General features: G+C 41.3%; 2 protein-coding genes across 7 annotated transcripts in view; one reads left to right on the top strand and one right to left on the bottom strand.

The window, feature by feature from the left end:
* The window catches only part of LOC145487507 (centrosomal protein of 70 kDa-like), a 187374-nt gene that overhangs the window by 122991 nt on the left and 37164 nt on the right, over positions 1-27219 (top strand). For all 6 annotated transcript variants that reach the window (XM_081466322.1, XM_081466318.1, XM_081466316.1 and 3 more), the window contains one exon: positions 13422-13499. In XM_081466322.1, coding sequence (XP_081322448.1) covers positions 13422-13499 — 78 coding nt within the window. The remainder of the gene's footprint in view (positions 1-13421; positions 13500-27219) is intronic.
* Positions 24783-25520, bottom strand: LOC145487554 (uncharacterized). Its single transcript, XM_081466382.1, has one exon. The coding sequence runs from the start codon at positions 25506-25508 to the stop codon at positions 24786-24788; it is 723 nt and encodes a 240-aa protein (XP_081322508.1). The 5' UTR covers positions 25509-25520; the 3' UTR covers positions 24783-24785.

Here is a 27219-nt window from a genome sequence, read left to right as displayed (position 1 = left end):
TTGGTGACCGGATTAACAGGGTTTCACTGTATCTATAATTTTGTCACTTTCCAGGCTTTCCCACTTTATAGACAAAGAGCCAGGAATAGAAAAAAAAAGAACATTCTCAAGTATATTTTGGAAACTATTTTGCTATTTTTAGTACAAATTTATAGCAACGAAATGTGAACTGTCCACAGTAATTAGATCAATTTCACGGTCAATTTCAGATCATTTAGTCTTGTGGGGAAATGCGGAAGTACATTTAATGTTTCATTTTGTAAGAAAAAGGTTTTCAACAAGAAGACAATACTAATCTAAACTGGCTCTTTTGTTGAAGTTTCTTATATAAATAAGTAAATAATTCACTTGCCCTAAGCAAAATTACCCACAAAAATCTTTTTACTCCTCACTTCACAGCGCTACTTTGACCCAAGAAATAAATAAAACCCTTTCAATATATTGTGACTCAAGGTTAATTTCACATGAAACTCCACTTACCTCTGGGCCTTTTCTTTGCCAGAGCAGAAAAATATTGAGTTGTCTGCGGCATAATTTTGACACATAGCAAGTGGGCTTTCGTGCCTAAATATGTTTCCACAATGCATCATGGGGTGAATTTGCAGGCCAATTTGAAGATACAAAGGAGATAACAAGTACTACTTTTACCAGCAAAATCATGTTTTGTACAACTTGATATAAGCTTAATTTTTTAGATGACTGTTAACCTCAGGGAAATAGCATAGGACAGCAACAGTACTATAGAAATTATTGGTGAAGCAGCCGGGAAAAGTTCCCTTCACAACCGGTCAATTTGCGTGGTGCCCAGTCCTTAATGAAACCCCTGTTGTAGGAGTTATAGACAGCACATCTTGAATAATTAATTAATTCTTTTTCTGTTTGCTGTTTGTAAACTTACCCAGCTGCAGTCATACTGTGTACCCATCCTTATTTTTGGATGGTTACACAGTATGATCCTTATTTTTGGATGGTACTATGGGATACAGATGTCTCTAAGGGAGAGCAAACCATGCCAAGTTAGTGAATTTAAGCTAACTGTAGTGCCATTTTTGGTGCAGAGTGCACTATTAGGATGGTTTGGGGGTTGGTGTCACTAAAGCACTAAAGCACTATGGCACTATGGCACTATAGCCATAAGGTGTAAACTTTCATGTTTGTATAATTAATTTCAATTAATAATTAGGCTTGCAGCAAGGGGGGTAGGATGGGGTAGGTACTTGTGAGCACTACATAAAATGGGTGGTGTATGTACCTATGTTACTTCCTTGAGCTCTTCAAAAAGCTATTTATATGTTTCACAAAGCCCCTTGCTCTCCTTGTGGTACTTTTCTCTTTAGAACTAAACCAATATTTGCTCTAAACGCATGCGCAGATTAATAAGCGTTAGTGTCAACTACATATCAGATGGAAAATACATTTCATACTAGATCACACACTAACATTGAGCCCTTTTCCATGTGGTAGAACCCTAATAAGTCATACGCATGCGTTCTAGCATCGTTAGCGCGATACAAGAATGCTACTGTGACTGCGTTTCTTTTGGGATTACGCCTAACTTGGTTCAAGAAATATCATCTGCTGTTTCGAAACTACACTAGTGCGTTTATTTCATTCTTTAATTGTCTCTATCAAGGAGAGCAAAATGTTCATACCTGCAGCCGAAACTCTCCAGAGTAACTGGCACTAAAACTTGTCAAATTGTACAAAAACTCAGGAAACTGCTCAAATATTGCTGCAGATTCCGTGGTATCTACTGAAAGCATAAATTTTTATCAGTCTCTGACAGGACTCGTTCACTGATATAAGATATAATCTCAATCAAGTAGCGCTGTTTACTTTCAATACCTCTCGTTGAAACGCTTCTCAGTTGTATTAATCGATATCAGTGTGTATTTTAAATTTAAGTGGTTTTATTGTTAACGCCGAAGGTGGCAACAGAATCTGCTGTTCTGTGATAATTTGATAATTAGATTAGTTCTTCTTTATTGGTCAAAAGAAAATACACGAAGCAAATTATTCCTCTTCCATTTCTTCTTCCGAAATTCAACTTTCTTCCCGGAAGTTTGAGTTTTGTCAAAATTTAAATAAATTACACATCGAATGTCTGCTGCAAAGAGGCACACAACTCTGTTGGAGGTTTTTCAACCCCCACAAAAGCAACAGCATAAAGAGACAGGTATGTCCTGAGTTTTTTTTAGTCAGCTAATCTTAAAAAAATGTTTCATTTGTTTGTCACATTGATCAGCTAAGCCAGATCGCTTTAATATTTATTTGTCGCTTTGGTCAGCAAAAGGCAAAATTACATTTCATGTATCCGTCACTTTGTTCTCTGGTTTCTGTGTCCACAAATGGGTCCATAAATTGCAGTCCATCCAGGGTATAATGAAACTAATCTTTTATTTTATCGGGCTTAATTAATTCATATGGTTAGGAGGGGGACATGAGGATTTGCGGTGTTGCGGTTTTGATGTTTTTTTAATGTGGTTATGCGGTGAATAAAATCTCAACTTGCGGTGTTGCGGTGATCTCAAACCCTACGGTGTGATGTTTGTGTTTTTCACGCTGCGGTGTTCAGTGAAATGAAATTGTTTTGCGGTGCTGGGGTTTTTTGATTTACCTTTCTCAAACCTAAATTTGACCTAAATTTAGCATGTAAACTTCATTAATGCATGCTAATTTATGAGAAACACGTACCATTGAGTTTAATAATTTGTAACAAAATACAGACCATCACTTTCTAGTCAATCTTCAATATGTTTAGGCTACCAATCTGAAGCTGTTTTCATTTATACGTAATTCTTGACAAGTAACTCACCCTCTGCCACCGGAGTCAGTGTTCGGTAGACACATGGAGGAGGGTGGAGAGAAACAATCCTGGAAATTCTGGAAAAGCCAAGGCCAAATATAATGTATTATTGACTGCACAGCTTTTTTCTACGAAAAAATGTATTTAAAAAGGAAAAGGTGGCGAAAATTACCGGCCATAAAATATGTTCAGATGTCGCGTCAGCAGGGAAGAAAGAAGGCTGTCTATAAGCTAAGGAAGCTTTGTAAATTACCTACGTTTGCTATTTTTTCCCTTTTGCTATTTGGCTTGTCTATAGGTCATTCTGATACCGGTCTATACCAGCTCCAAACTCCTGCGATTTTCTTGACCTTCTATTTTTTCAAACGATTATCAATATCGAACGCAAACACAGCTAGGTCCTTAAAGCAATACTTTCAGTCAAGATAGGGCTTCAGTCAGTGGATTTATACACCAAGAAAAGTGAGCAAAGTAAAAGAAGAGAGGGCTCTGGGGTAAAGGTCATCTCTTGAGCCTCTCTTTTTTCTTTGTCTGCTTCCTAGCTTCGCACAAGGTTTCTTAGGCAAGAGCAAGAAACTGATTTACAGGCATCGGTAGTATCGACATATGCGCAATGAAAAGCATGATGTGTTTATTTTGTGGAAAATTGTTGAGGTATAAAAGTATTATTTTAAGTGTAGTTGAACGAATCATGGTGCTAAAAATACGTGTTGCAGTGATGGTGTTTTGCTCACTTTTTTTGCAGCAATACGGCGTTTGTTAATTTTTTTGCGGTGTTCAGAACCCCCATGTCCCCCTCAGTTAGGAGAAGGGTCAACAACAGACACTCCTGAAGTTACTCTTGCATCTGGAAGTTCTGCTGCATCAAGATCTATAGCTACTTTTAGCTGAATCACCAAAGACTACCAGTGTTGACCCTACTTACTAGGCTAGTTTAACAGATCATGCATTGTGTACTTGTCTTTTTATTCTATCAATTAAATTGTCAGAATTAAATGTGAACGTGAATGTTCTTAAGAGCCACTGCCACTAAATATGGAGAACTTGATGACAGGAGCAAAGATTCAAATTTTCTTTTATTGCCTTGTTATGAACAGCTCTACACTCGTTGCATGATCTATGAACATGAACACGAACAGCCCATGATTTACGAAGAATGTGTGACTTTGAACAATGCGTGATTATCGAAATATGTGTGATTATTCTTTTGTTTCTGTGTGGTCTTAATTAGTTTAGCGATTGCGGTTACCTGTATATGACAGCTCATGAATAGTTCATTTTCCTTTATTTGACAGCTCATGAATAGTTTGATTTAGGACTAGAATTTTAGGTTTCGAGTTCAGTTGTGATCAGCGTCATTATTGCGAACATTCAATTGTATTCAAGCTTCATCGTATTAGTTCTTCCAAGCCACAGAGATCCACTCTTCGGAATCTGCTAATCAACTACAATAAAGATTAAAGAAATCTCTGGTGGTTTGATACGTTTGTCGCCTTCTGCACCATGCCTCAAAAAGACCCTTTTGGTGAAATCTAGGAAAGTTCAAAATACCACTTGATCAACCAAGATGACCGATGGAATTTATGCAAAATTGAGCATTTTCAACAGGCCGGTACAGAAAGAAAGAAACTTGCCTTGATTTCATATTTGCACAGTTTGTAATTTAGGCTTTGTTCATTTCTGTGAGCTAAATATGGGGGTCAAGTAGATTACATACTTTAAAAATGCCTTTATTAACCCACATTTTATAATAAATAGACTTCATTTATCCTAATAAAGCGGTTGTTCCATAAAATCTCATGTTGGATTTCTGTTGCATCAATAGGATCTTTGGAATTAAGTTCTTGGCAAACTGCTAAAACATTTTTGTAAGAAGCAGGTAACTTTGTGAGGTCCAGCAATTTTAGTTCGTAATTACATTGAAATAAGAAAGCTCCTCTGACTGGGCATAACATGGAGTCAAGAAGGGCACACCAGTGGCTGTCAGTCGCTTTGCAATAACAATATACCCAGGTGATATTTAGCCAGTTGACCACATCAACAAAATTCATCGTAATAAGACCACCTTTGCAGATTGGTCCAACTATTGTTTTTCATCTGACTTTATCTGGTTTAAAGTTCCAAATGAAAGAGAAGGTATTTCTGTTAACTTTTACAAATTCGACAGGAGTATTTAATACAAAACAGCTATAGACAAGTTTGGCGAGAGCTAAATTTTTGAAGATGGCAATTCTTCCTATGATCGTTAAATGTCTGCTTGACCAAATGTTTAGCACTTTTTTAAGTTTGGTGAGGCACTTATCGAAATTTATTTTATTCCCAACGCACACATTGTAAGGAAATGCAATTTCGAGTGCAGTGACATACTACCTTTGGCCACAAAATACCGAAAAGCTCTTCTTTGCCTAGTCTTCACTTCACACTTCCACGCACCTAACCATAAACCCTCAGTTTTTGACTTATTTATTTTCAAGCTGGAGAGGTCGCCAAATTGATCAAGGAGATCAAATAAGGATGCCGCAGATAAATCGTCACAGATAAAAGCAGTGGTATCGTCAGCATATAAGCTGAGTTTGGTGATCTTGTTCCCATTTTCAAGACCTTTGATTGATTCGGAGATTCTAATCTGATGGGCAAGTGGTTCTAATGCAAGAACCAAGAGTAGTCCTGAAAGAGGGCATCCCTGTCTCACTCCTCTTTGTAAAGAAAAAATTCTGAGGAATAGCCATTGTTGATAACAACTGGAGATGTTCTTGTAGAAAGTGTGAATCCAGTTGAGGAAACTCGGGCCAAAGTTCATGATGTCAAGCACCTTGAAAAGGTAATCCCACTCTAGGGAGTCAAAGGCCTTTTCAAAGTCTAAGAAAAGTATCATACCCTCTTTATTTTCATGTTGTTCAATTATATCTGAAATTGCGCAGATGTTTATGGTGATATATCTACCTTTGATGTGTCCCGTCTGATCTCGCTCTATCAAGTGAGGAAGAATCTCTAAACGCCTTGTGATACATTTGGTTGCTAATTTATAATCTACATTTAAAAGAGTGATAGGGTGCAAGTTTTTAAGCAGTAAAGGATCTTTATTCTTTTTTGGGATCAAGGAGATGATTCCCTGTCTCTGAGAGATGGAGAGTTCACCGACTAAGGCACTGTGATTGAGGCAGTTGATCAAAGGGCAAGAAATAACGTTCCAAAAACGAAGATAAAACTCAGTGGATAAAACCATCCGTGCCCAGAGTTTTATTTTGCTGAAAACTTTTAAGCACAGCGAGGCATTCTTCTGCGGTAATTGGACCTTCACAAAGATTTTGTTTTTCATTGTCGAGTTTTGCTGGTACCATATCGCTTTCCTGGAAATTTGTCAGAAAACTCCCGCAAAATCGGCTTTTTTTACCAATAGTTTTTCGATTTGTCACTGAAAATCCCACGAAATTTGACTTTTTTTCCACAACCTACTAGAAGCACTGTTTTAAAAGGCTGTCTGTAAGAAATGAGCACTCAATTTTCAGCTTAAAAGAGAATTTCTTCAAATTTTCTGTGCAAGACAATTAGTCCACATGATAAACAATAATAGCAATAATTTGGCTTTTAATGCTATTTTTCAATATTTCTGGCGATGAGTCTCAAGGACAGTCCAAAACCGTTAAAATCATTCTTTTCCGAGTCACATCTAGATGTTGCACTGAAGGCGCTGAAAAATTACGCTTTAACTCAAATACAATAAAACTTATAGATGGTTTTATTTCATGTTTAAACCCTTGATTAACCTTAAAATATTGGAAATCAGGCTTTAGAAACTAATTGTGATTTTTTGAAAATGCCCCACAAAGAGCCTTCAAAAAATTTAAGCGGACATGCTGCTGGTTAAAGGAGTGTTTCTCAAAAGTATAACGTGATCTGGTGCCCTGACCAATATCCATGTTTAGTACCAAGGCTAGTGTGTAGTTGAACCTCGATTATCCGGACTCGTTGGGACTAGATGAAATAGTCTGGATAACTGAAAATATGAATATTAATGAAGAACAAAACTGTTTAAATAAAGCAACATTTAATCGTGAAACAACACTTTTACAAATCGTTTGGAAAACAATATGGTGTACTGTACATCTTGAACCACTCAACTCTGAGCCAATCAGAACTCATTTGAGTGTTCTTCATCAGTTACAGCGCGTGCGAGCACTGCTTTTGCTCTTTAAAAACAAAACAAACTCACTTTTGACTGCACGTTTCAATGCTGCAGTTTTAAAAAGAATATTGCTACAGATCTTGATCATGGCTAATAAATATTCACGACAAAATTGGCACTAGAGAAAAAGTCCGGATAATCGAGGTACGAGGTAATCAAGGTTCCACTGTACCGGGAACAGGAAAAAAAACTTTAGGCACTAACCTTTTTGAACTACAGGAGTTCGATCAGCATGGCTAATATTCAGCTGCGAAAGCGTGCAAGTGACACAATTTTGCACCTCTTATTGTTCCTAAGTTTCCCACATAAAATTTTAAGTTTCCTGCAAAAAGTGATATTACCTTGAAGCAGATATTCTCAAAACGTGCTCTTTGCTCGGTATAAGGCAATGAATAACCTTAAGTTGGCAAGATTTCCGTGTAACCCCATACATTTATTATGCATACAGTTCTTTGTTTAACTAATCAATAGTGAAAAAATACCATATTCAACATATTTAACAAGTAAAAGCGTTTGTTATATGATTAAGTGCCAAGAAAAAATAAATATTAATTTACCACGAAGATGCCTCAGCTGTACAGATAAGAGGATGTAGATATGCTGGAATGTCAAAGTTATTTTGGCAGCTCTCCTTATCCATGTTTTGTTTATTTTGCATTGCGCATTAAAAAGCGATGCCAAATCCTGGGTGCTTGAGAAACAACTTATTTTACCGTTGATATTTGATTTTAGAAATGGCTTTCAAGGTTTGCCTTTTTTTATTCAATTTTTTTTTCGAATTGCTATTTTTGCATAGCCCTTTGTGCTCAATTTAACTTACGCAAATTGTAGACAGCTGACGTTGAGAGTATTTTACTCAGTTTTGGCTAGAGATAAAGAATTTATTTTTTGCACTTTGCGTTGTTTTTGATGTTTGCAATGGCAGGCTTGTGTTCCCTCTCAGAAGTTACAGGTGATACATGCGGAAGTAGTTGTAGATTTGCAGATTGTGTAGCCCTAAACAGCTGCAATGGTGATATCAGCTTGCATCTTCAAAATCACCACCTATCAAGGGAAAATGTTTGTGAAAAGGATCTAATCCTATCAAAAGCAGGTTTTGTAGAGCTCTCAGAATAACAGGTTAAGAATGCGACAGTTTGTCTAGCTCATCATTTTACCCTGGGAAAGTACTGGTAACCCCTTAAGACCAGCCAGTATCCAAAACATCATGGCAAGAAAATGGCAGTGACTGGAACACATGTAATTCATTTCAAGTTAGTCAGGGAAGTTAAAATCATCTTCTGGAGAAGCTACAACCATTGGTTCGCGTAAGTTTTATCTTTGAATATTTTATTTTGTAACCACTGCATATTGTTGTCACTGTTTATGTTTGAAGGCCCGAAAGCTGATACAGACTTTTCACAAGTGCGCTATGGGCGCTACAGGAGTGCAACATTTAGAGACTACCGGGCACCCTGCCGCGATGAAAGATAGTTTGTTCTGAATATTACACCAAATTTAAAACAACAACAACAGCAGCAGTGGCGGCAGCAGCAACAACAACAACAACTTTAACAAAAATTGGTCATTATTTAGTGCAGAATGCACTATTGGGGTGGTTTTGGGGGCTGCCTGCCACTAAGTAACTAAGGTGCTAAGGTGTAAATTTTAATGTTTGTTTAATTAATTTATTTCAAATAATTAATTAGTCTAGAGACAAGGAAATGGTGGGGGTGAGCTGGGAAAGGTACACGTGTACCCTACGTAAAACGTGTTCTATCTACATCAGTTAGGGGTAAACATCTCAAAGCTATATATTTGTTTCAAGTAACCCCTTGCTCTCCTTGTGGTACTATTCTCTTAAGAACAAAACCAATTTGCTCTAAACCATGCGCAGATTAGTTAGCGTTCGTGTCTTAGGTGGAGGATACATTGCATACGGGATAACACACAATTGTTGAGTAGTTTTCCTTATGGTAGAACCCCACATGTAAGAGGCATGCGTTCTAGCATCGTAAGTGTTATATACTATGTTTCCACGCGGTTTTGTATGTCATGTAATGTCAGGTATTAGGTAGCGCCACTTGTCCCTTTTTAGTGTAAAAGTTAAACGTATCTTTTAGAATTATCCACAGGTCGGTTCAACAAATATCATCTGCTGTTTTCAAACTACAATAGTATGTTTGTCAGGGTTTAAATAAAGAACAGAAATGTGAAGTTTCTCATTAGCGGCTCATTTATTTCTTGCCTTAACTGCGTCTGTAAGAGAGACCAAAAAGTTCCTGAGTTAGTGGCTGCAAATTGTAAATTTGTGACAAAAGAAACAAGGAAAGTGCTCAAATATTGCTGCAGACTCCCTGGCACCTAATGAAAGCGCAAATTAATTTAATCAGTCTTTGAGGAGACTCATTCATTGATGCAGGATAATATCGGCCAAGTAGCGTTGTTTACCTTCAATACTTCTCATTGAAACGCTTCCCAGTGGTATCAATCGATATTGTTGTGTGTTAATTTTGAATTGTTTTATTGTTAACAAAGGTGGCAACAGAAAAAGAAAGTCGTAATCCATGACTATCTGTTAGGTAAATTAGTTCTTGTTCACCTATGATAAAAAAATTTGTGTTTTGAGAAAAAACAAAATTGTTTCTCTTCCATTTCTTCGTCAGATATTTAACTTTCTTTCATTTATCCCCCAAAACAAGCTCATCTTCCCTGTGTTTTGGAGAAAACAAGAGTTTCATGTTACATACCTTTGTGAGGGAAACAAAAGTATCAAGTTACAAAGTCGGCGTGAAGAGCTAAATTGTCACATTTGTTCAACGTATTATTGAATTTAAAATGAACGAAAATCATCGTAAAACACCAGAGTAAAATTTAAAGGCTGTCATGACAAACAGTAATTTACATAATTTTCGGACCTTGAATGAAAATACAACCTTGAAACGTACTCACTGCTAAGGGGAAAAGCCCTGGCAGACTACCAAGGTAGATACAAACCAGAAGTTAACCGAGCAGGGGTGAGTACTTATGGGACTACCATGCCTGAGCTATCAATTGCAGTCTGCACTATCTGAGATTGTCTCACTAGTTTTTCTACAAAGTTGCTTAGCTGGCTGGTCGGTCAAGGCTCACTATTTTTCCGTTTAGGACGAGGCTGGTGGGCGTGGTATAAAATCATGTGATCGTGATGCAGATTCTGGATACTTTACAAACACGGATCAGGAAGTTCAGAGCAACGAGAAGATCTGCAGACCGCACAAAGTCAGACATCTTGCTGCGGAAAGTAAGATGTTCGATAAAGCAGGCCTGAGAGGGTAAACAGGATCACAGTTGATGACACGTCAGCTATTCTAATAATAGACTGGGCCATGAAAGTTCGTCAAATGAAATACCGTGAGAAGCAGTTCGATTGGTTCAGAGAACGAGGCCTTAGCTGGCACATATCCATGGTCATAACAGAATGCTAGCAGTGGCAACGTTGAGCTGAAATCATATGCGCACATCACTGTGGCCGTAAGAGATATTGGGAAACAAGTTGGTCTTACTGTCACACAGTATGACTTTTCTGAGCCACAGTACAGAAAAGATGCGTGCAACAGGATACTTTGAAAGTATCTTGTCGCCAAGTTGACGGATGAAATCAATGATGCAACGATATTGCAGTGAGCGAAACGACGTTCTCTCTGCAAAGGATGTGTGCAGCATTTTCTGAATGTCCTGTTCAAGGCACAGTTGCCTGCGTTTGCTCGGTAAATGAGACTCAAAAGACACTCGAGGTAAATAAAGTAGATGGTTTCAGTAAGTATCATTTACTTTATTTTCCCTACCAAGAGATCATCATAAAGCCTCAAGGTCCAACAGATCTTTTGTAGATGTAGACTTTCTCTCAGTCAAGGAGGCTCGAATCCATAAAGCTATGTCAAGTGATCACAAACAAAGCAGCGGTCTCTTCTTTTGCTCTGGGCCTGGATGTCAGATGGTGTATAAGAAATTCACTGAGCTTGAGAGTCACCTTGATGGTCATCTTGGTGAGCACCATGAGAAGCCCAGATGGTTTGCGTATGTTTGAAAGAAAAGACTGGCTAACGAAGAGTCAAGTGCAAGGTTTCTCAAGATTGGCAGCCACATGTAGACAGCAGGGGAACTAAGAGGTGCAGATAGAGAATGTGTACGCAGAAGAGGAAGAACAAGAAAGGCATATGGGGTACTGCCCAACTCAGTCCTAGACATCCAGTCTGCTATGATTCCTACTGCCTGTGTAACCTCTCACGAGACAAAAACAGTTTCAGACAGACAATTTCAGTAAAGTTATGCTGAAGTAGATACTTAGATATTTTGAAGTTCCCTTTGTTTAAAAAAAAATTTGGTAGTGAACCTATCAACATTCATAGGGATGTGAATGTCGCGGTTAGGAAAACAAGTTTACAAACTGTATAGTTCAGAATGTATTGGGCGTGGTAATTATGGCGTAACATTTTTTTTCTTTTTAATGAACTAAGTGAACGAAAATGGCTTTTCAAACCATGTATTGCTACGGGACCTGTGACTAACAGCATGAAATAATTTTAATTATATTGAACGGAATCGCAAAATGTTGTGTAGCTGAATTAAATTAGTAGCCTTTTCAACTTTATTTGCCTTCTTCCACACCATCGGAAACTCAGGGTAACAGAATAAACATTGAATCCCAGAGAACAATTCCTTTTCTTTCTTCAGTTTCTTTTGTTTGTTTTTTGCTCACTGGAAATATGAACTCTATTGACACATCACTTTGTAAACTTGCACCAAATTTTGATAAATGCTTTTTCAAACAAAATGAAACCAAAGATAGAAAGCATACAATTCAGAAGGACTTTTCTAGCAGTCACTTCAATTACAACTTAACATGACTTAACACTGCAGTAAGAATGTCCGTGACAAGCTAAAAACAATTCAGACATTCTAGTGTTGTACAATGTAGACCACTGAAATCTACATTTTCTTTAGATATCGCTACAGCTGAAGTACACAAGCGATAAATGTCCGATAAATTATTTCCCTTTCTAGCTAGGCAGTAAGTTATATGATTAACGGTTCTAATTTTTAAATATGAGAGTCCTTTTACATATAGGCCAAACCTTATTTAGCCCAATTTCACCCGAAACAGCTTATAGGCCAGGTAGAAGATAACAGTAACTTACTCCACAGTCACTCATTTTAGCTTTTTAATTCCCAGTTTTGGAGGACTCTTTGATAAATTTAAGGCTATTCATGCCTTATCCCAAGCAAAGAGCACGTTTTGAGAATATCTGCTTCAAGGTAATATTACTTTATACGGGAAACTTAAAAATTGATGTGGGAAACTTCGGAACAGTAAGTGGTGCAAAATTGTGTCACGCACCCTTTTGTGGCTGAATTTTAGCTATGTTGATTGAGCTCCTGTGGTTCAAAAAGGTTAGTGCCCAAAGTTTTTCTTCCTGTTCCCAGCACACTAGCCTTAGTACTAAACATGGATATTGGTCAGGGCTCCAGATCATGTTATACTTTTGAGAAACACTCCTTCAACCAGCCGCATGTCCGCTTAAATTTTCCGAAGGCTCTTTGTGGGGCATTTTCAAAAAATCATAATTAATGTTTCTTAGGCTCGATTTCCAATATTTTAACGTTAATCGAAAGATGAAACGTGCAATAAAATGATCTGCAGGTTTTATTGTCAGTAAGGGTTTTTTAAAACATTTGACAATAAAAATAAACGGTAAAAGTTTGCGACGTTTCAACCGCTCTTCGGTCATTATCAAGCAAGATGTAAGAAGTAAAATTTGCATAGATATATATAGCTACAAAGAGGTAAGAATGTGTGAAAATTATTAATGAAGTAAAAATATGTAAAAAGTATGTAAAAGAATTTACAAAGTAGTGCTTAGAACAATAAAAAACATGTAAAACTAATTAATAAAAAAAAAGAGAGAAAGATTATTTAAAAACTTTCGCACGAATAGAGTCAGATTGTACATTGAGACTTGGTCTCAGTTCATGAATAAAAAACATTTCAAAAATAAGACAGTCAAACTTGGTTGTACATTTCTTTAAAATCGCAAAGTTATTAGTAAGATCTTTAGGGGCCAAAGAATGTTCCTCGCAAAAATTTGTATTGTATTGTACTTGAGTAAAAGTGTAATTTTTCAGTGCCTTCAGCGCAATGCCTAAATTTGACTCGAAAAAGAATTATTTTAACGGTTTTGGACCGTCCTCCAAAATCTTCGCCAGAAATATTGAAAAATAGCATTAAAAGCCAAATTATGGCTATTCTTGTTTATCATGTGAACTAATTGTCTCACACAGAAAATTTGAAGAAATTCTGTTTTTGGCAGAAAACGGAGTGGTCAGTTGTTACAAGGGCAGCCTCTTAACAATGGATGTTATCTGTAGGGAGACTAATTGTTCAATGCTTTATCATAATCTTATCTCCAGACCCAACCGCGATGAGTGGAAGAGAGTAAGGAAATATAATAAACAGCTTGAAAGACTCCTTGCTGAAAACAACCTGAGGTAATTACCATGATTGAACTAAATTTGCCTCATTAGTTATGTGTATTTATTTTTGCCGAAGAATTTCAAGTTAAATCATTTTTCTGTAAAACATTACTGGAGTGCTTACTAATTTCTTCTTTGACATCCCAGCTATTTGCATATTGTATTTGCAAATGTACTCTTATTTTTTGGCCACAAATACATGACCTGCTCCTGCCTGGCCTTATAGATTATTTAGTAGAGTATTGGTCATCTAATTTGAAGATTGTCGGTTCTAATCCTTACGAGGTAAGAGTTTTTGTTTGCACTGTGTGTGGCCTCCCATTTCCTTTCTGGGACTAACTGGTCAGTGAAGGCAAAGTCTGCATCCAATCCTAGGAGCCCATCAGACCTACACCTATTGCTCATTTCCATAGCATGAAGTGACTAGGAGTGCTTCTATTCCCCCTGGATGGGATGCTAGGCCATCACAGACCAGTACCCGTTTGTACACCTGGGTGGAGAAAAGCACTGACCAGGTGTTTTGTCCAAGAACACAACAAAATGACCTGGGCTAGGGCTTGAGCCTGGACCCGTCCATACTGAGTCCAGGGTACTAATCATAAAGGTTAACATTCAGCAGGAAATTCCGTTTAACTTCTGTTCATAGCCAGAGAACTAAAGGGAAATTATTGTGTGGTTCATGTGACCAATGAAAGTTTTCCATGAGAACTCTCTACTACAGTCGAGAAGGATCCTTGACACTTCTCGTGGCAGTATTGTTCTCGTGAAGCTTCATGGAAAGGGTGTTCTTCACTTTCATTAATTACAGACTAAGGCAACATTGTAATATGTGACATTTAGGTTATTGACATATCTCGTGAATACTTCTGATCTCAACCTGTTCTTGTCAACCTTCTTCATGAACAGGCTGTTCTACTTACGCCATAAACAATTGCACCAGGACCCAGTAGGTTCTAGGCCAACGAGGACTCCTTTCTCTGATGGTCAACAGCATACTTCTGGTTTTTACGTGACAAACAGATGGACAAATTTCATTGCTTCAATGAACATCTTTAAGATGGCAACCTCATCAGGCTCTTCAGCATATGGTAGCCACAGTTGTAGTGCCTAGTTCTATTCTCTTTCACAGCAACTGTGATGATTGCCGATCACAGCAACCTTACAAATATATCCCTTAATTCTGTGTAAGTTCTGTTCAATGTTAAGTAGAACCTCAAACTCATCCAAGTACCTGTACACTGTTTGTGAGGAATGTGATGTCCAAACTTTGATACAGAGCCTTCACATCAGCAGAACCAATGATGATGCCTTTTGTGATTTGGCTGTTGAATAGCAACTTACAATTGGCTTGGTGTTAAACCATGCACTCTCTTCTCTCCATGTCTCCATCAGTGTAATACTCATCAAATGCAGTAACTTTCCATTCTACATTTTGTAAGCAGATGGGCCTATGCTGTGATCAGCTTTGGTTTTGTAGTGTAGGTGCATACAAGGAGGCAAATATATATTTGCTTTCTAACATGTTGCTCTTGGTGTCTTGCTTGTCCTCCAGCACCTTTTCTGACACACATGTATAATGAGGGTTCTGGCACAACACGTAGCAAGGGGACAACAACCGTCCAAAAAAGCCACCCAGAACCTTCTTCTCAGACTAAAGCTTCGGAGAAGGTGCTGGGTGGCTTTTTTGGACAGTTGTTGTCCCTTGCTACCCACTGTGTCCAGAACCCTCATTATACATATGTGTGTCACGCAAACAGTAGTAAAAATTGTGCGAAATAGCGGGGTCCAGTGAAGCAGCAATGTCCGCAATGTCCGTAATCAATATGCGTGGATGTGCCTCCTCGACTAGTCTATACAAAAAATGTGCCAGAATTTTTTTCCTATTGGAAAAGTGTATGCACAGTGTATACGCCGACATGGCTGCCGCAAGATATTCGTCCAATGTTCTGCAAATGTCCTACGGCCCAATACCGAGGGAGGAAAAAATTAACCTTCCCGAACCGTTAAAACCTGATTTTACCGCATTATTTGACGGGTTCCGAATATCCCAAAACAATTTCCAAGAATGGCTCCGTGTGTGGAGAATGGATATATCCGAAAGGAATCCAAACAAGAAAGATCTTTTAAAGTTCACAAGAGAAAACAAAGGAAAGATCACCAATTTGGTTGGACAAGAAACCCAAAGGTTAAACAGTAATGGAGCACTATTTCGAAGACGGCAAACCGCACGTTTTCGAAAGGAACGATGAGGAACAGATAAAACAAAAATTCGATGAATTCATTGAAACCGCAAAAGGAGAAATAGAGCACTGGTCTGAGAAAGGATCAGGATGGGTGGTTGAAAAGATACAGATCGCGTACGTGAATGTTGTGCGCTACCAGCCACTTCGCGGAGGGACCTATTTGCCTCTTCCAACCAAACTGGCAAAAAAGAAGGCAATAATCAACGTGAAAAACAGGGGGTAACAAATGTTTGAAGTTGGCACTCAGAGCCGCTTTATTCCCTCCAAAAGATGGAAAGAACCCGCAAAGACCAAGCAAATATCCGGTCAACGACAGTATTAACCACATAGGCATCGATTTCCCAACACCGATAAAACAGATAGATAAGCTCAAGGCACAAAACCCAAAACTCGCAATAAACGTATTTGGCTGGGAAAACGATTGTGTGATTGTGCACCATATAAGCAAAAAAGAAGAGAATGTGCCGTGGATAAACCTGATGTTAATCAAGTCGGGAAATTCAGCACTATTGTTACGTAAAAGAGTAAGCGCTTTGTTGTTCGATCAGAGCAAGAACAGAAACGCAAAGCACTTTTGTATGCTGTGCTTAACCAGTTTCTCAAAAGCAGAATTTCTCGTGAATCACAAAAAATATTGCAACGGTGTGAATGGCAGGCCGACAAGGATTGAGATGCCAGAAGAGGGGAAAAACATCCTTTCCTTCCAAAACTACAAAAAACAGATGAAGATGCCTTACGTTATTTACGCGGACTTTGAGGCAATTGTCAGAAAGATTCTGGGCTGTGAGCGTGAGAGAATGCAAGCAAGCTATACAGAGAAGACCGAAAGGCACGAGGCATGCGGTTACTCTTACATTGTTGTGAGAAGCGACGGTAAAGTGGTGTTACTTTCGTAACTCGTTTTCTTCTTTGTTTTGTTTAAATAACTATTATTAACGATTATGTACATTTTTTAAGTTTTTGCTATTCATGCTGTGATTGCTGTGATCAATGCAAGTTTTGCAATATAACCTTTGGAATCATGTAATTAGAGACACCACATTTTTATCAGTTTAGTTACGCCATCTACGTTTTCGTTGTTATTTTACGCCATCGCTATCATCGCTATCGTGTTAAGCTATCATTCCTACCATTGCTACCCTCGCAGGAGCAAGATCAAAGTAAGTCTTTGCTACATATATTTTAGTTGTATTCGTGTCGTTATAGTTAAAGATTTACGTTCCATCGGTATCCTTGATTTATGTTTTGTATCTTAACTAGTATTAGCTTACATAAGCCTTTTTGTATCGTTTTGCTTTTAGTTTGAACCACACAATCACAACCGTTACTACGACTTCACATCACAAGTTCATCTCTATTTTGTTATCCTGATTTCTATATTGTTGATTCATCGCTCCTTCTAATAAACGCTAACTATTGATTTTACTGTGACCTGGTTTCTTTGAATTGCAATGTGCGTTCAAGTGGTTCAAGCTCCTGTTAAGGCATAATCTACATGTGGCTTCGCTCCCGGAAAGTCACAAGTGGTAGGTTCAAATGTTAACAGAGGTGAAAATGCGGTGGAAAAATTTTTAAGTGACATTCTGCAGGAAGAGGAGAAAATAAGAGAGTTTGGCCACCCCAAAGCCGATTGTGATGACGGACGAAGACTGGGGGAAATTCAAAAAAGCAACTGATTGCCACATTTGTAACAAAAGTCTGATAAAAGACGAATTCTTGCATTCTTTAACTGTTTGGAACATCGAAGAAGCGGGTGAAGGTGAAAAATGGAGTTATTGGGGACAAGGCCACAAAAAATGTTTTTACAAAGCACAGAAAGAGAAGAAATGGGGTGTTCAAAGGCTGAAAAGGCTGGAAGACAAAAAAGACCAGTTGGAAGCAAAATCACAGGAAAACTGTAAGTACTGTGGAAACCCTTTACTTCAGAAAAACTTCAGAGATGCGGTAAAGGACCATTGCCACATAACAGGCAGGTACTGCGGAGCCACGCACAGCGAATGCAATAAGAAATTGCGAATAAACCCCAAGACGAACCAAATAACCGTTGTATTCCACAACCTGAGGGGCTACGACGTACACCATTTAATGCAAGCGATGTCACAGCTGCAGAAAGAGGTGAAATGCGTCACCAACAACATGGAGAAATACATCACATTTTCGGTCAGAGGTCTGCGTTTCATCGACAGCTTGAACTTTTTGCAAGGAAGCCTTGATTCACTTGTAAGCGCAACACCGAAGGAGTCATTGAAAATAACATCAACGATTTTGAAAGGCAGCGACCTGCTTTACAAAAAAGGGATTTACCCTTACAAGTACATGGACTCATGGGAGAGATTCGGCGAGACGAGGCTTCCTGACAAAGAGAAGTTTTACAGCAAGCTGAACGACGAGCACATAACAGACGAAGAGTACGCGCACACGCAGGCTGTCTGGGAGGCTTTTGGATGCGAAACGCTGGGCAATTATCACGATCTTTACGTGAAAACGGACGTCGCACTGCTGGCGTTTGTTTTTGAGAACTTCCGAAACCTGTGCCTTGAGCAGTATGGGTTAGATCCGGCGCATTATTACACATCGCCAGGCCTCTCTTGGGATGCGCCCCTGAAAAAGACGGGGGTCGAGCTTGAGCTCTTCACAGACTACGAAATGCATCTCTTCGTGGAAAGGGGAATGCGGGGCAGAATCTCCATGGTGAGCAATAGGGACACTAAGGCAAACAACCCGCCAGTACCGGGATACGACCCAAGCAAGCCAAAAAAATTTATCATCTATCTCGATGCAAACAACCTTTACGGATGGGCGATGAGCATGCCTCTCCCGATAAGAGATTTTAAATGGAAGCCTGTCATGCCCACATTGGAGGATATCTTGAATAAGAAAGAGAACGATAAACATGGGTGGATTCTCGAGGTCGATCTTGAATACCCTGCAGAACTGCACGAGGAGCACAACCGCTATCCCCTGGCGCCAGAGAAAAAGGCCGTAAAAAAGGAGTGGATGTCGGACTACCAAAAGGGGTTGATGAAAGACCTGGATCTGAAACCCCAGACAGCAAGAAGCTGCTGCTAATGCTTCATGACAAAAAGAACTATGTTGTGCATTACGGAAACTTGCAGTTTTATCTGAAGCAGGGCATGAAACTGCAGCGCATGCACAGGGTGTTGGAGTTCGAACAAGAATGCTGGATGGAGCCGTACATCCGGATGAACACAGAGTTCAGGAAGAAAGCGAATAGCAACTTTGAAAAGAACTTTTACAAGCTCATGAACAACTCAGTTTTTGGCAAAACCATGGAAAACCTGCGTAACCATGTTGACATAAAAATAGTGCGCAGCAATGAGACGGACAAAATAAGGAAATTGATCGCTAGCCCTTTGTACTCAAGGCATGTTTTATTTTCAAACGACATGGCGGGAATTCACATGCGAAAAACCAAGCTGCTTCTCAACAAGCCGGTCTATACGGGGATGACGATCCTCGACAACAGCAAGATCCCGATGTACGACTTCTATTACAACGAGCTTAAAAAGCAGTACAGCTCGAAGTGCGAGCTCTTGTACACGGACACCGACAGCCTTCTGATTCTGATCGAAACAGAAGACGTCTACGAAGACATGAAAAACAGCATGGACCTTTACGACATGAGCGACTACCCGAAGGAGCATCCTCTCCACTCAAACACAAACAAAAAGGTCTTGGGCAAAATGAAAGATGAATGTGCAGGAACCCCCATCGCAGAGTATGTTGGTCTGAAACCGAAAATGCACTCCATCTTGAAGTCAGACAAAAAAAATATCAAAAAAGCGAAGGGCATGAAAAAGAGCGTTGTCAAGAAACAAATAATGCACGAACAGTACAAGGAAACGCTTTTCGGTGCAAAGCAGCAATGGCATGGAATGAACATTCTTCGAAGCGAGGGACACGAGATCTACGGCATGCATCTTAACAAAATTTCACTTTCGCCATTTGATTCCAAGTGATGGATAGGTGACGACGGTATCTCTACGAAAGCCTACGGGTACATCAACATGGATATATTGTCAACATTAACAGATGACGAACTTAGAGGGTTGGAAGCTGAAGTTTCAAAGTTTCTCTAGGGGGTAACTATGTGTTTGGAGGGGAGGGCGTTAGCCAGTTCATAAATTTTGAGAGAGAGATCTTGTCATCTCGTGAGCTGTCCACGATCCAGTCGATAAGGTTAATGGGCGCGTTCTTGTACTGTTCTCGAGCGATTAGATACTCCATGCCCGCCTCATCAACCAAGAAAAGTTCTTTTCCTTGGCCAAGAACAAATGCATCGAAACACTCCGCAAAATACTTGACTTCTTCGTCGTGGCTCTTCCCCTTTTCTTTCGCAGAAAACTCAATGGCCCAGTAAAGAAAATCCTCGAGTCCACAACAGATGGCATGGGGAGATATCATAGATTTCTTTTTGTTCAAAACAAAAAAGCCTGTGCGCATTCGCGGAAGACAATTGAAACCAAAGTTTCAAAGTTGCTCGGGGGCAACTGCATGTTTGGAGCGACAACGAGCAGTTCTTCACGCACAAAGTCCCGCTTGGGCCCATTGCGCAGATAGTAGAGGACGGATTGATTGGGTGTGGTGAAAGATCCTTGAATGCTTTAAACTTTCAAAGACCAGATTGGATCCGTGGCTCTTTTCACGCCCCCTTCAAGCTCGCCGGGATGGTAGAGATAACGAACTTGGACAAGAGAGGGGAGTATTTTTTCGTTTTTTCCAACAGGCCTCGAATAAAGTGTTGATGGCCGAGCAGAAACAGATTTTTCTTTGATGGCAACGGCGGGTTTCTTGCCGATAAGGCTTGTGACCTCGTTGTTCAAAGCCGAAACAACTTCAGGAAGTCTTTTCACCCAGGCAGTGGACCCTGGCCCTCAGGGAGAAGCATTTCCACGGCGTACTGGTGCCCGAACAAGCACTCAGCCAGGGTGCGGTTGAAACGTTCGACAATGGCCTGGTCGCGGTGAATGTCAACCTGCCCGCGCCAGATATATGTTTTGTGCTTTTCCATCTCTTTTTGTGACAGCACCCATGAATTCGTGCCCCGGGTCAACCTGCAGCATTTCAGGGCATTTCAGAGGCGAGCGCTTGTAAATCTTCTGAAAGGCCTGGGCGACCTCATCAGAATTCTTCGAAGTCACGGGTTCGGCCTCTTTGTAGCAGCTGGGCACGTTGACAACGGTCAGCGGGTATTTGAAAACTTTGCGGCCGCAAGGGAGCTTGTGCGGCAGAAAAGCAAGGTCTCCCTGATGGACCTTCTTGGGCATGGGAACGTTGAATTTCAGTGGAGAAATTCGCCTCGGCACGGGGAGGAATATCTGCCAGAGCGCTTGCCTGATCAGCCACTTTTTTGCAGTTTCTTCAGGTACCTTGGCGGCCTCGGCTAATTTTTTTATCGCGGCGATTCCTTTCGAGTAGCCCCCTGGGCCATAGTATATCTTGGTGAGTTTGGCGTCCATATAAGTAAGGTGTAAAAAAGTTTAAAGGAATCGGAAGGCTGCATAGCCCAGAGCAAGAGTGCCGGCGCCCACGAACATGAGTTCACCCTTTTTCTGCTGCTCGCTTGGCTGATAGAAATCTGAAAACTTGGGCTCCTTGGGGGGTATCATCTGTTTGTCAGGATGCGCCTGGTTGTACAGTTTGAAGGCATAGTCCGTGTTGGTGAAGTTCTGCTTGGCCTGCTCCTTTGTTTGCATGTTGGTCACGATTGAGTCAAGAAGATGGGTGCGGTCGCGCGTGTATTTGGCGTAAGCCGCTTGGTACGCCTTGAGAGCCTTGTGGCGCTTTTTTTCTTCAAGTGCAGCTTTGTCGCCCCCGCCAGATAATTGCCACTGATAAAAGCCGTGGCGTTCAACACAGCCCCGCCAACCATAATCGCGATGCTCGCCATGGTGTTATATAGCAGAATCCTTTTTTCAAATAATTTTAACTGTCCTTGGGTACTGTTTGCTGGTTGCATAAGTATTTGATGTAATCAGCTCGGTACGCCTCGAAAGCTTTATCAATGGCACTTTTTCTTGGATCGCAGCTTTGTAGATAGAGGCAGCTAATGACATATTTGTCATTACAATGTAAAAATCGTCAGGCCCGTTATCACCAATAAGCTTGATGCAGTTGTCAAGGTATCCGATGCAAACGTCTCTGTGCTCCTCGAAAGCTTTATGAAAGCGCAATCTTTCTTCAAATGCGTCTTTGTAGCTACTACGGCTGGACATCAACATATCGTCGACCTTGAAACAAAAAGCTGCAGGCCCATTGTACGTATCAATGATGCTCTGCATGTTATTTGTATATAGGATATTTTTTCAAATCAAAAATTTTTTCTAAACGCTGGTGAGAAGGATTTTTTGGTCCTCTAGGTACTTTTTGAGCGCAATGCTTCCCGCCATGATGGCTGTGAACTTCACGTAATTCATCGGGCTGCTGCTGGGATCAGAAGTGAAATTCTCTTTCTCAACCTTTTTTGCGGCCCAGCCGATGCCCGCGGCTAATCCCGTGAGAGTTGTGGCCTCGATGACTGTCTTGACAAGCTTGTCGGACATGGCGCATTTGATATAAGTAAAAACCAAAAGTTTCAAACGAATTTATCTGTCTTTTTTTCCGCTTGCTCTTTATTTCAATTTGGCTGCCTTTCTGGGAATTCCAGGCAAAAACTTTGTTTTGGTGATTCTGCACACAGCACACTTCACTTTTAGCAGTCGCCGGTTGCTTTTTGTAGCAACAATTTTTCCTGTTCCTTGGACGTTTGGTGTCACTCGCCCGTCTTTCACGCAGTAGACTTCCATCTGAGTATATTTCAAAAAAGCTTTTCTCCAAACTGTGTTCATTTAATCTGTCTTCCCCACGGCTTCTTCTTCTTCTATCCTTTTCTTCTCTTCTAGTCTTTTCATCTCTTCTGATATTCTTCTTTCTTTGCTTTCTTTTCTTCTTATTTCCATTTCTTCGTCCGTTGCATTGAGAAAATCGTTGGTTCTTTCAAAAACCTTTACGTTGAAGTCGTACCATACCAACACAATAATTGCTGCTGCAGAGATGAGAACCTGCAGAATGTCAACTTTTGGCATCGTGATATTCATTACACGCAAAAGTTTAAATCATTTTTTTAAATCCTTTTCGCTGTGTCGCGCAAGCAGGTTCTGTATCGACACGCGCAGGCTCAGGTGTGGGCTCAGGCATTTTTTTGTCGAATACGGTCTTGGCCATAGCCTTGAGCTCTTCCCGTTTGTAATAAATCCCGAGCAGTGAAACACCTATGCCGCCAATAGCAATCCATTTATTGCTGCTGAGGCCGCTGCTCTTTGGGCTTTCGCCTTCTGTAGTCGGGGCGGGCTCAGGAGGCTCTGGCGGCATTCGCCTTATTTTCCCCGAGAGTCCTATAAGCCTCGGCATCTTTCTTCTGTTGTTCCCGCGCCTGCCACGTTCTTTCAGATGTCGCTTTGCCAGCAGCCACACGTTTAGGATTTTTCTCGCGCTGCGTGGTTGGAGTTGGAGTTGTCGCTTGCTGTGTGATATCTACTGCAGGCGCTGCCTGGGTCTCGACCTGAAGCGCACTCTTGGATTGTTCAGTTGACATTCTGAAGCGAACCGTATTCTAAGAAAATGAAAAAAGTTTAAGTAATAAATTTTTTTGTCACCAAGCCCTCAGCAGTTGTTGATGATTGTTGACCGGTTATTCTGCAGTTGCTGAGCTGGGTACTTCGTCAACGCCCTCAAGCGGATAGCTGTGTTCATCACGAGAAGGGTGGATCTTCTCCGGCAACTGTGCACTAAAATCAATATGTTTCATGGTGATAAGAATTGCATTTGCCACAGCAACAAGCTGGCCGCAGTTCAAAGCAAGGCTTCCGGCCAGATTGGAGAGCTCTTTGTTTATGATGTAGTCATTTCTGAGATCTTTTTGGTAAGTGCCGATGTCTTTGATGTTAAGGGACATTCCAACCGCTTTGGTTGCAAGAAAAATGAAGCTGTCGATCAGGCTTTCTGTTGTCTTTGAGCCCACGTACATCTCGTAGCGTTTGGTGTATTTCTCGACCTCTTTGTCACTCAGGCACTTCACCTGCTCGTGGGTTAGCTGCACTCCGATGCCCTCTTTGGCTTTGCCTGTGGAAACCAGCACGGCCAGCTGCTCGCGAAGAGCAGGAATGTCAGGTCCGGGGGTTGTTGGAACAAGGCTGCCTCCTGGCCCACTCGGCTCAGGCTCGGTTTGAAGAAGGTTCATAACTCCTGCTAACGCAGCCTCTTCTCCAGCCATTGCTATATACAACTTCATTTTTTTTATTCAAATAACTTAACCCTGTAGGGGTGGCGAAGTGCGAACACAAGATAAGAGAACTTTCGTTCTTTCAGCTTTGAAACCAGACCTTTGTACTCATCTGGGGAGAGTTTGCCGGCATAATCATTGAAGATCGCTTTCGTGGTCTTGGCCGAGGGGGTGTAAAAGAGGACGATCGCGCAACATTCTCCCGGAAGGAAGATGTTATGCCGGTCAACTTCTGGGTCAGCGCCCAAATGCTGATGCCCATATGCCGGGCAGAAAAGGCGAGATTGACGAGCTCGCCTGTACGCCCTTTCACATCTTTCGAGGCTGCGCAGTCATCGAGTATTATGAGCGTGTTGGTGCCCTCAAAAAGCCATCTCATGAGCTTCAACCACTTTTCCGCGGCGTGCTGCTCGCAGACTATCACATCCATTCTTGGATCGTTTTCGCCAAGTCGGTGGTAAGTCTTGTTGTGCATGAACGTCGGGCAGATGAGCACGATGTAGTCGAACTTGAAGCGGAAAGGGCCGTAAAGCTGGTCCACAATGAACCTTGATTTGCCTGAATTGGTCGGCCCCACAATGAGAGTGTTGAAGAGTATCTTGCTTGGGTCCATATTAATTCTGTACAGATTCCAGCTGTCTGTCCATAATATTGATCTGGGAGTCAGAGATGACAAATATGTGGCAGTTCACATTTCCTGAGCCTCCACCTTTCCTCTCGATTTCCAGCTGGACACCATCGGTACTGTTCACAAGGCGCTTCCCACTTCCGTGCATGTCATGGTCCACCATGGACTGCATATCTATCAAGCCCAAAATTGTCCCTGGTGTAAACCTTTGTCGCGTCTATGTGCTCGGTTTTATTATTTTCCTCCACAAAGAAGCATTGGGCTGCTTCCCACATGTCCTTGCCTTCGACCCCGTTGTTGTAAACCATGTTTGGCGAGCTGTTGATTGTGATGCTGACTTTTGTCAGATCCGGGAAGATGTATTTTTCTGAATCTCTGGCTCCGTCGGTATAAGGCTCTATGAAAAGCAGCAGGAGGGCTTTTAGCAACCTTTTTTGAGCATCGACTTTGATGTTGAGCCGCGTGTCGGTGCCTTTTTTGAAGACCACCACTTCGGAACGCATCACATGGTCATAGGTGAATTCTTTGGTGCTAGAGTAAACGCTGTAAGCCTCGTCCGCCAGAGTCTTGCTGCGGATCATTTCGTACTTGAGCTGGATGTTCGTCAGCTTGTATTTCAGCTGGGTTGTATCAGAGCCATTGACCACATGTTCAGCTCCAGCAAGGGTTACTTCGAATACGAGGTCGTTATAGAGGGCCTGGGGGTAGAAAACGCCGTGGTGAGTTAGCATCTGATGGTCAAACCTGATCCGGTACTTACTTCCGTATACCTCATTCAGCTTGTTTTCTGCGGCGACGCCCGAGGTTTTCTTGTCTCCTGCGCCTGAGCGGATCTTGCATAGATCCTCGCTCTGAATCCCTTCGAGGATCATGACGTCTCGCTTTTCCTGCGAAAGGAAAAGGTCTTCAAAGATTTTTTAGTTGCCATAGCCAACTGTCTCTTGCAGGGTTGTGCCTCCAAACTTCACGTGCAGCCTATCAACGAGCGCCCGCGTGATGTTCTGGACAAGGAAGTTGTTAGCGTGCCCTCCAGAAAGGTCAATGTTAAAGACAAGCTCTAGTGAGCCCGGCACCAGAACCTCGTTCACGTTCAGCTTGGGCACTGAAACATACAGTGTATCGCCGGGTTTGGCTTCAGTGCGGGAAAAGGTGATTCAGTTGATCGCACGCTCGGCCTGCATGGCGCGTAATGTCTTTTTGCTGAACGTTGGGCGAAGGTTCTCTGGCACTGACATTGTATAATACGCAGGCGATTTTTTCTAATTTGAAAAATAACATGCTTTAAATATATCGCTATGGCAGAAGGCGGTGGCGAGTTTGGTCACGAAGACCCAGCCCATGACAATCGGCTTGACCACAACTCTGATGATGGCGAACAAGAGGTTGACACAACCCATCCTTTTCAGCCAGGCACGGCATCCACTCCCTACCAACCTGGCGACCCCTACCACGGGGGTGAACAAACGGAAATGAGTACTTTTCCTCACGAGAGATCCGGCCTGCCTGACACTTCTTATCAGGAAGAAATCCCTTTGCTTCAAAGAACACCTTCAATCAGTGATCTTCAAGAAGAAAGCAATTTGCAGCAAAAACTCGAAAGCTGTAGATACGATAAAAGACAAATTCCCAAAAGCAAAATTTGAAAAAATTCCGATTAGAAGAGGCAAAAAACCAGATAATGTGCGGAAAATTGTTGCTGTGGGGCCGTCAGGAAAGAGTGAGTACAAGATTCTAAACAATGATGAGTCAGGCTTAATGAAAAGTTTTACAAAAGCGTTTAAAGACAAACTTGGGCCTGGAGCAGAAGGCATCATTGCTGAAGAGAAGAGAAGAGAAGAAAGAAATCGAAGTTCTGAGACGTAAAATCGAGCAAACTGATGCCAATATTCAGGCCATTCAGGAAAATCAAGGTTCGAATATTGAAAGTGAAGCAGAGCTTCGCAGGCTGAAACAACTGAAAAAGAACTATAAAACCGATCTCGAAAAAAGAATTGGATTTGCTTACAAAACAAGGAAAAAACAGAGAAAAGGAACAAGCCAAGGTTGACAGACTCAGGGCCAGCCTCGCAGCAAAAGAAAGCGAAACAAAGGCCATGGAAGAAAGGCTCGACCAAACAAAACCGGTTGACAACCTGAAAGAGCAGGAAAGCGAGCTGCAGCGCCAAAACGAGGAAGACCAGGCAATCATCCAAGATGAGAATGCCTCACCCTCCGACAAAGAAGCCGCAGAAGGCAGAGTGGCAGAAAGAAACAAGGAGCTCGTGCGTTTGCAAACTCAGATCGTGGAAAGGGAAACGGGGCGGCCTCTCTTGGAAAGGGTCAAAGAGATCTTCAAAAAATATGGCATGACCTTGACCGCTATTCTTATCGCCGCCGGGACCACAATCGGAGCTGTCATCGGGGCCCTCAGCAGAGGTTTGAAAGCTTTCAGAAATGGCCTCAAAGATATTGCCGCGAAACTTGATTCTCTGCTCCCCGGGATGATTGGCTCGATTGTGAGCTTCCTTTTCAAAGCTGCCGGCCAAGTCGTCGGGTTTCTGGCCGAGCACAGGTGGCTGCTCATTCTTGCCACGGTGGCCTTTT

This window comes from Orbicella franksi, chromosome 5 (assembly GCF_964199315.1).
Source record: "Orbicella franksi chromosome 5, jaOrbFran1.1, whole genome shotgun sequence".
Classification (NCBI taxonomy): Eukaryota; Metazoa; Cnidaria; class Anthozoa; order Scleractinia; family Merulinidae; genus Orbicella; species Orbicella franksi.
The sequence above is the reverse complement of the archived record's forward strand: the minus strand, read 5'-3'. Positions and strand labels throughout refer to the sequence as shown.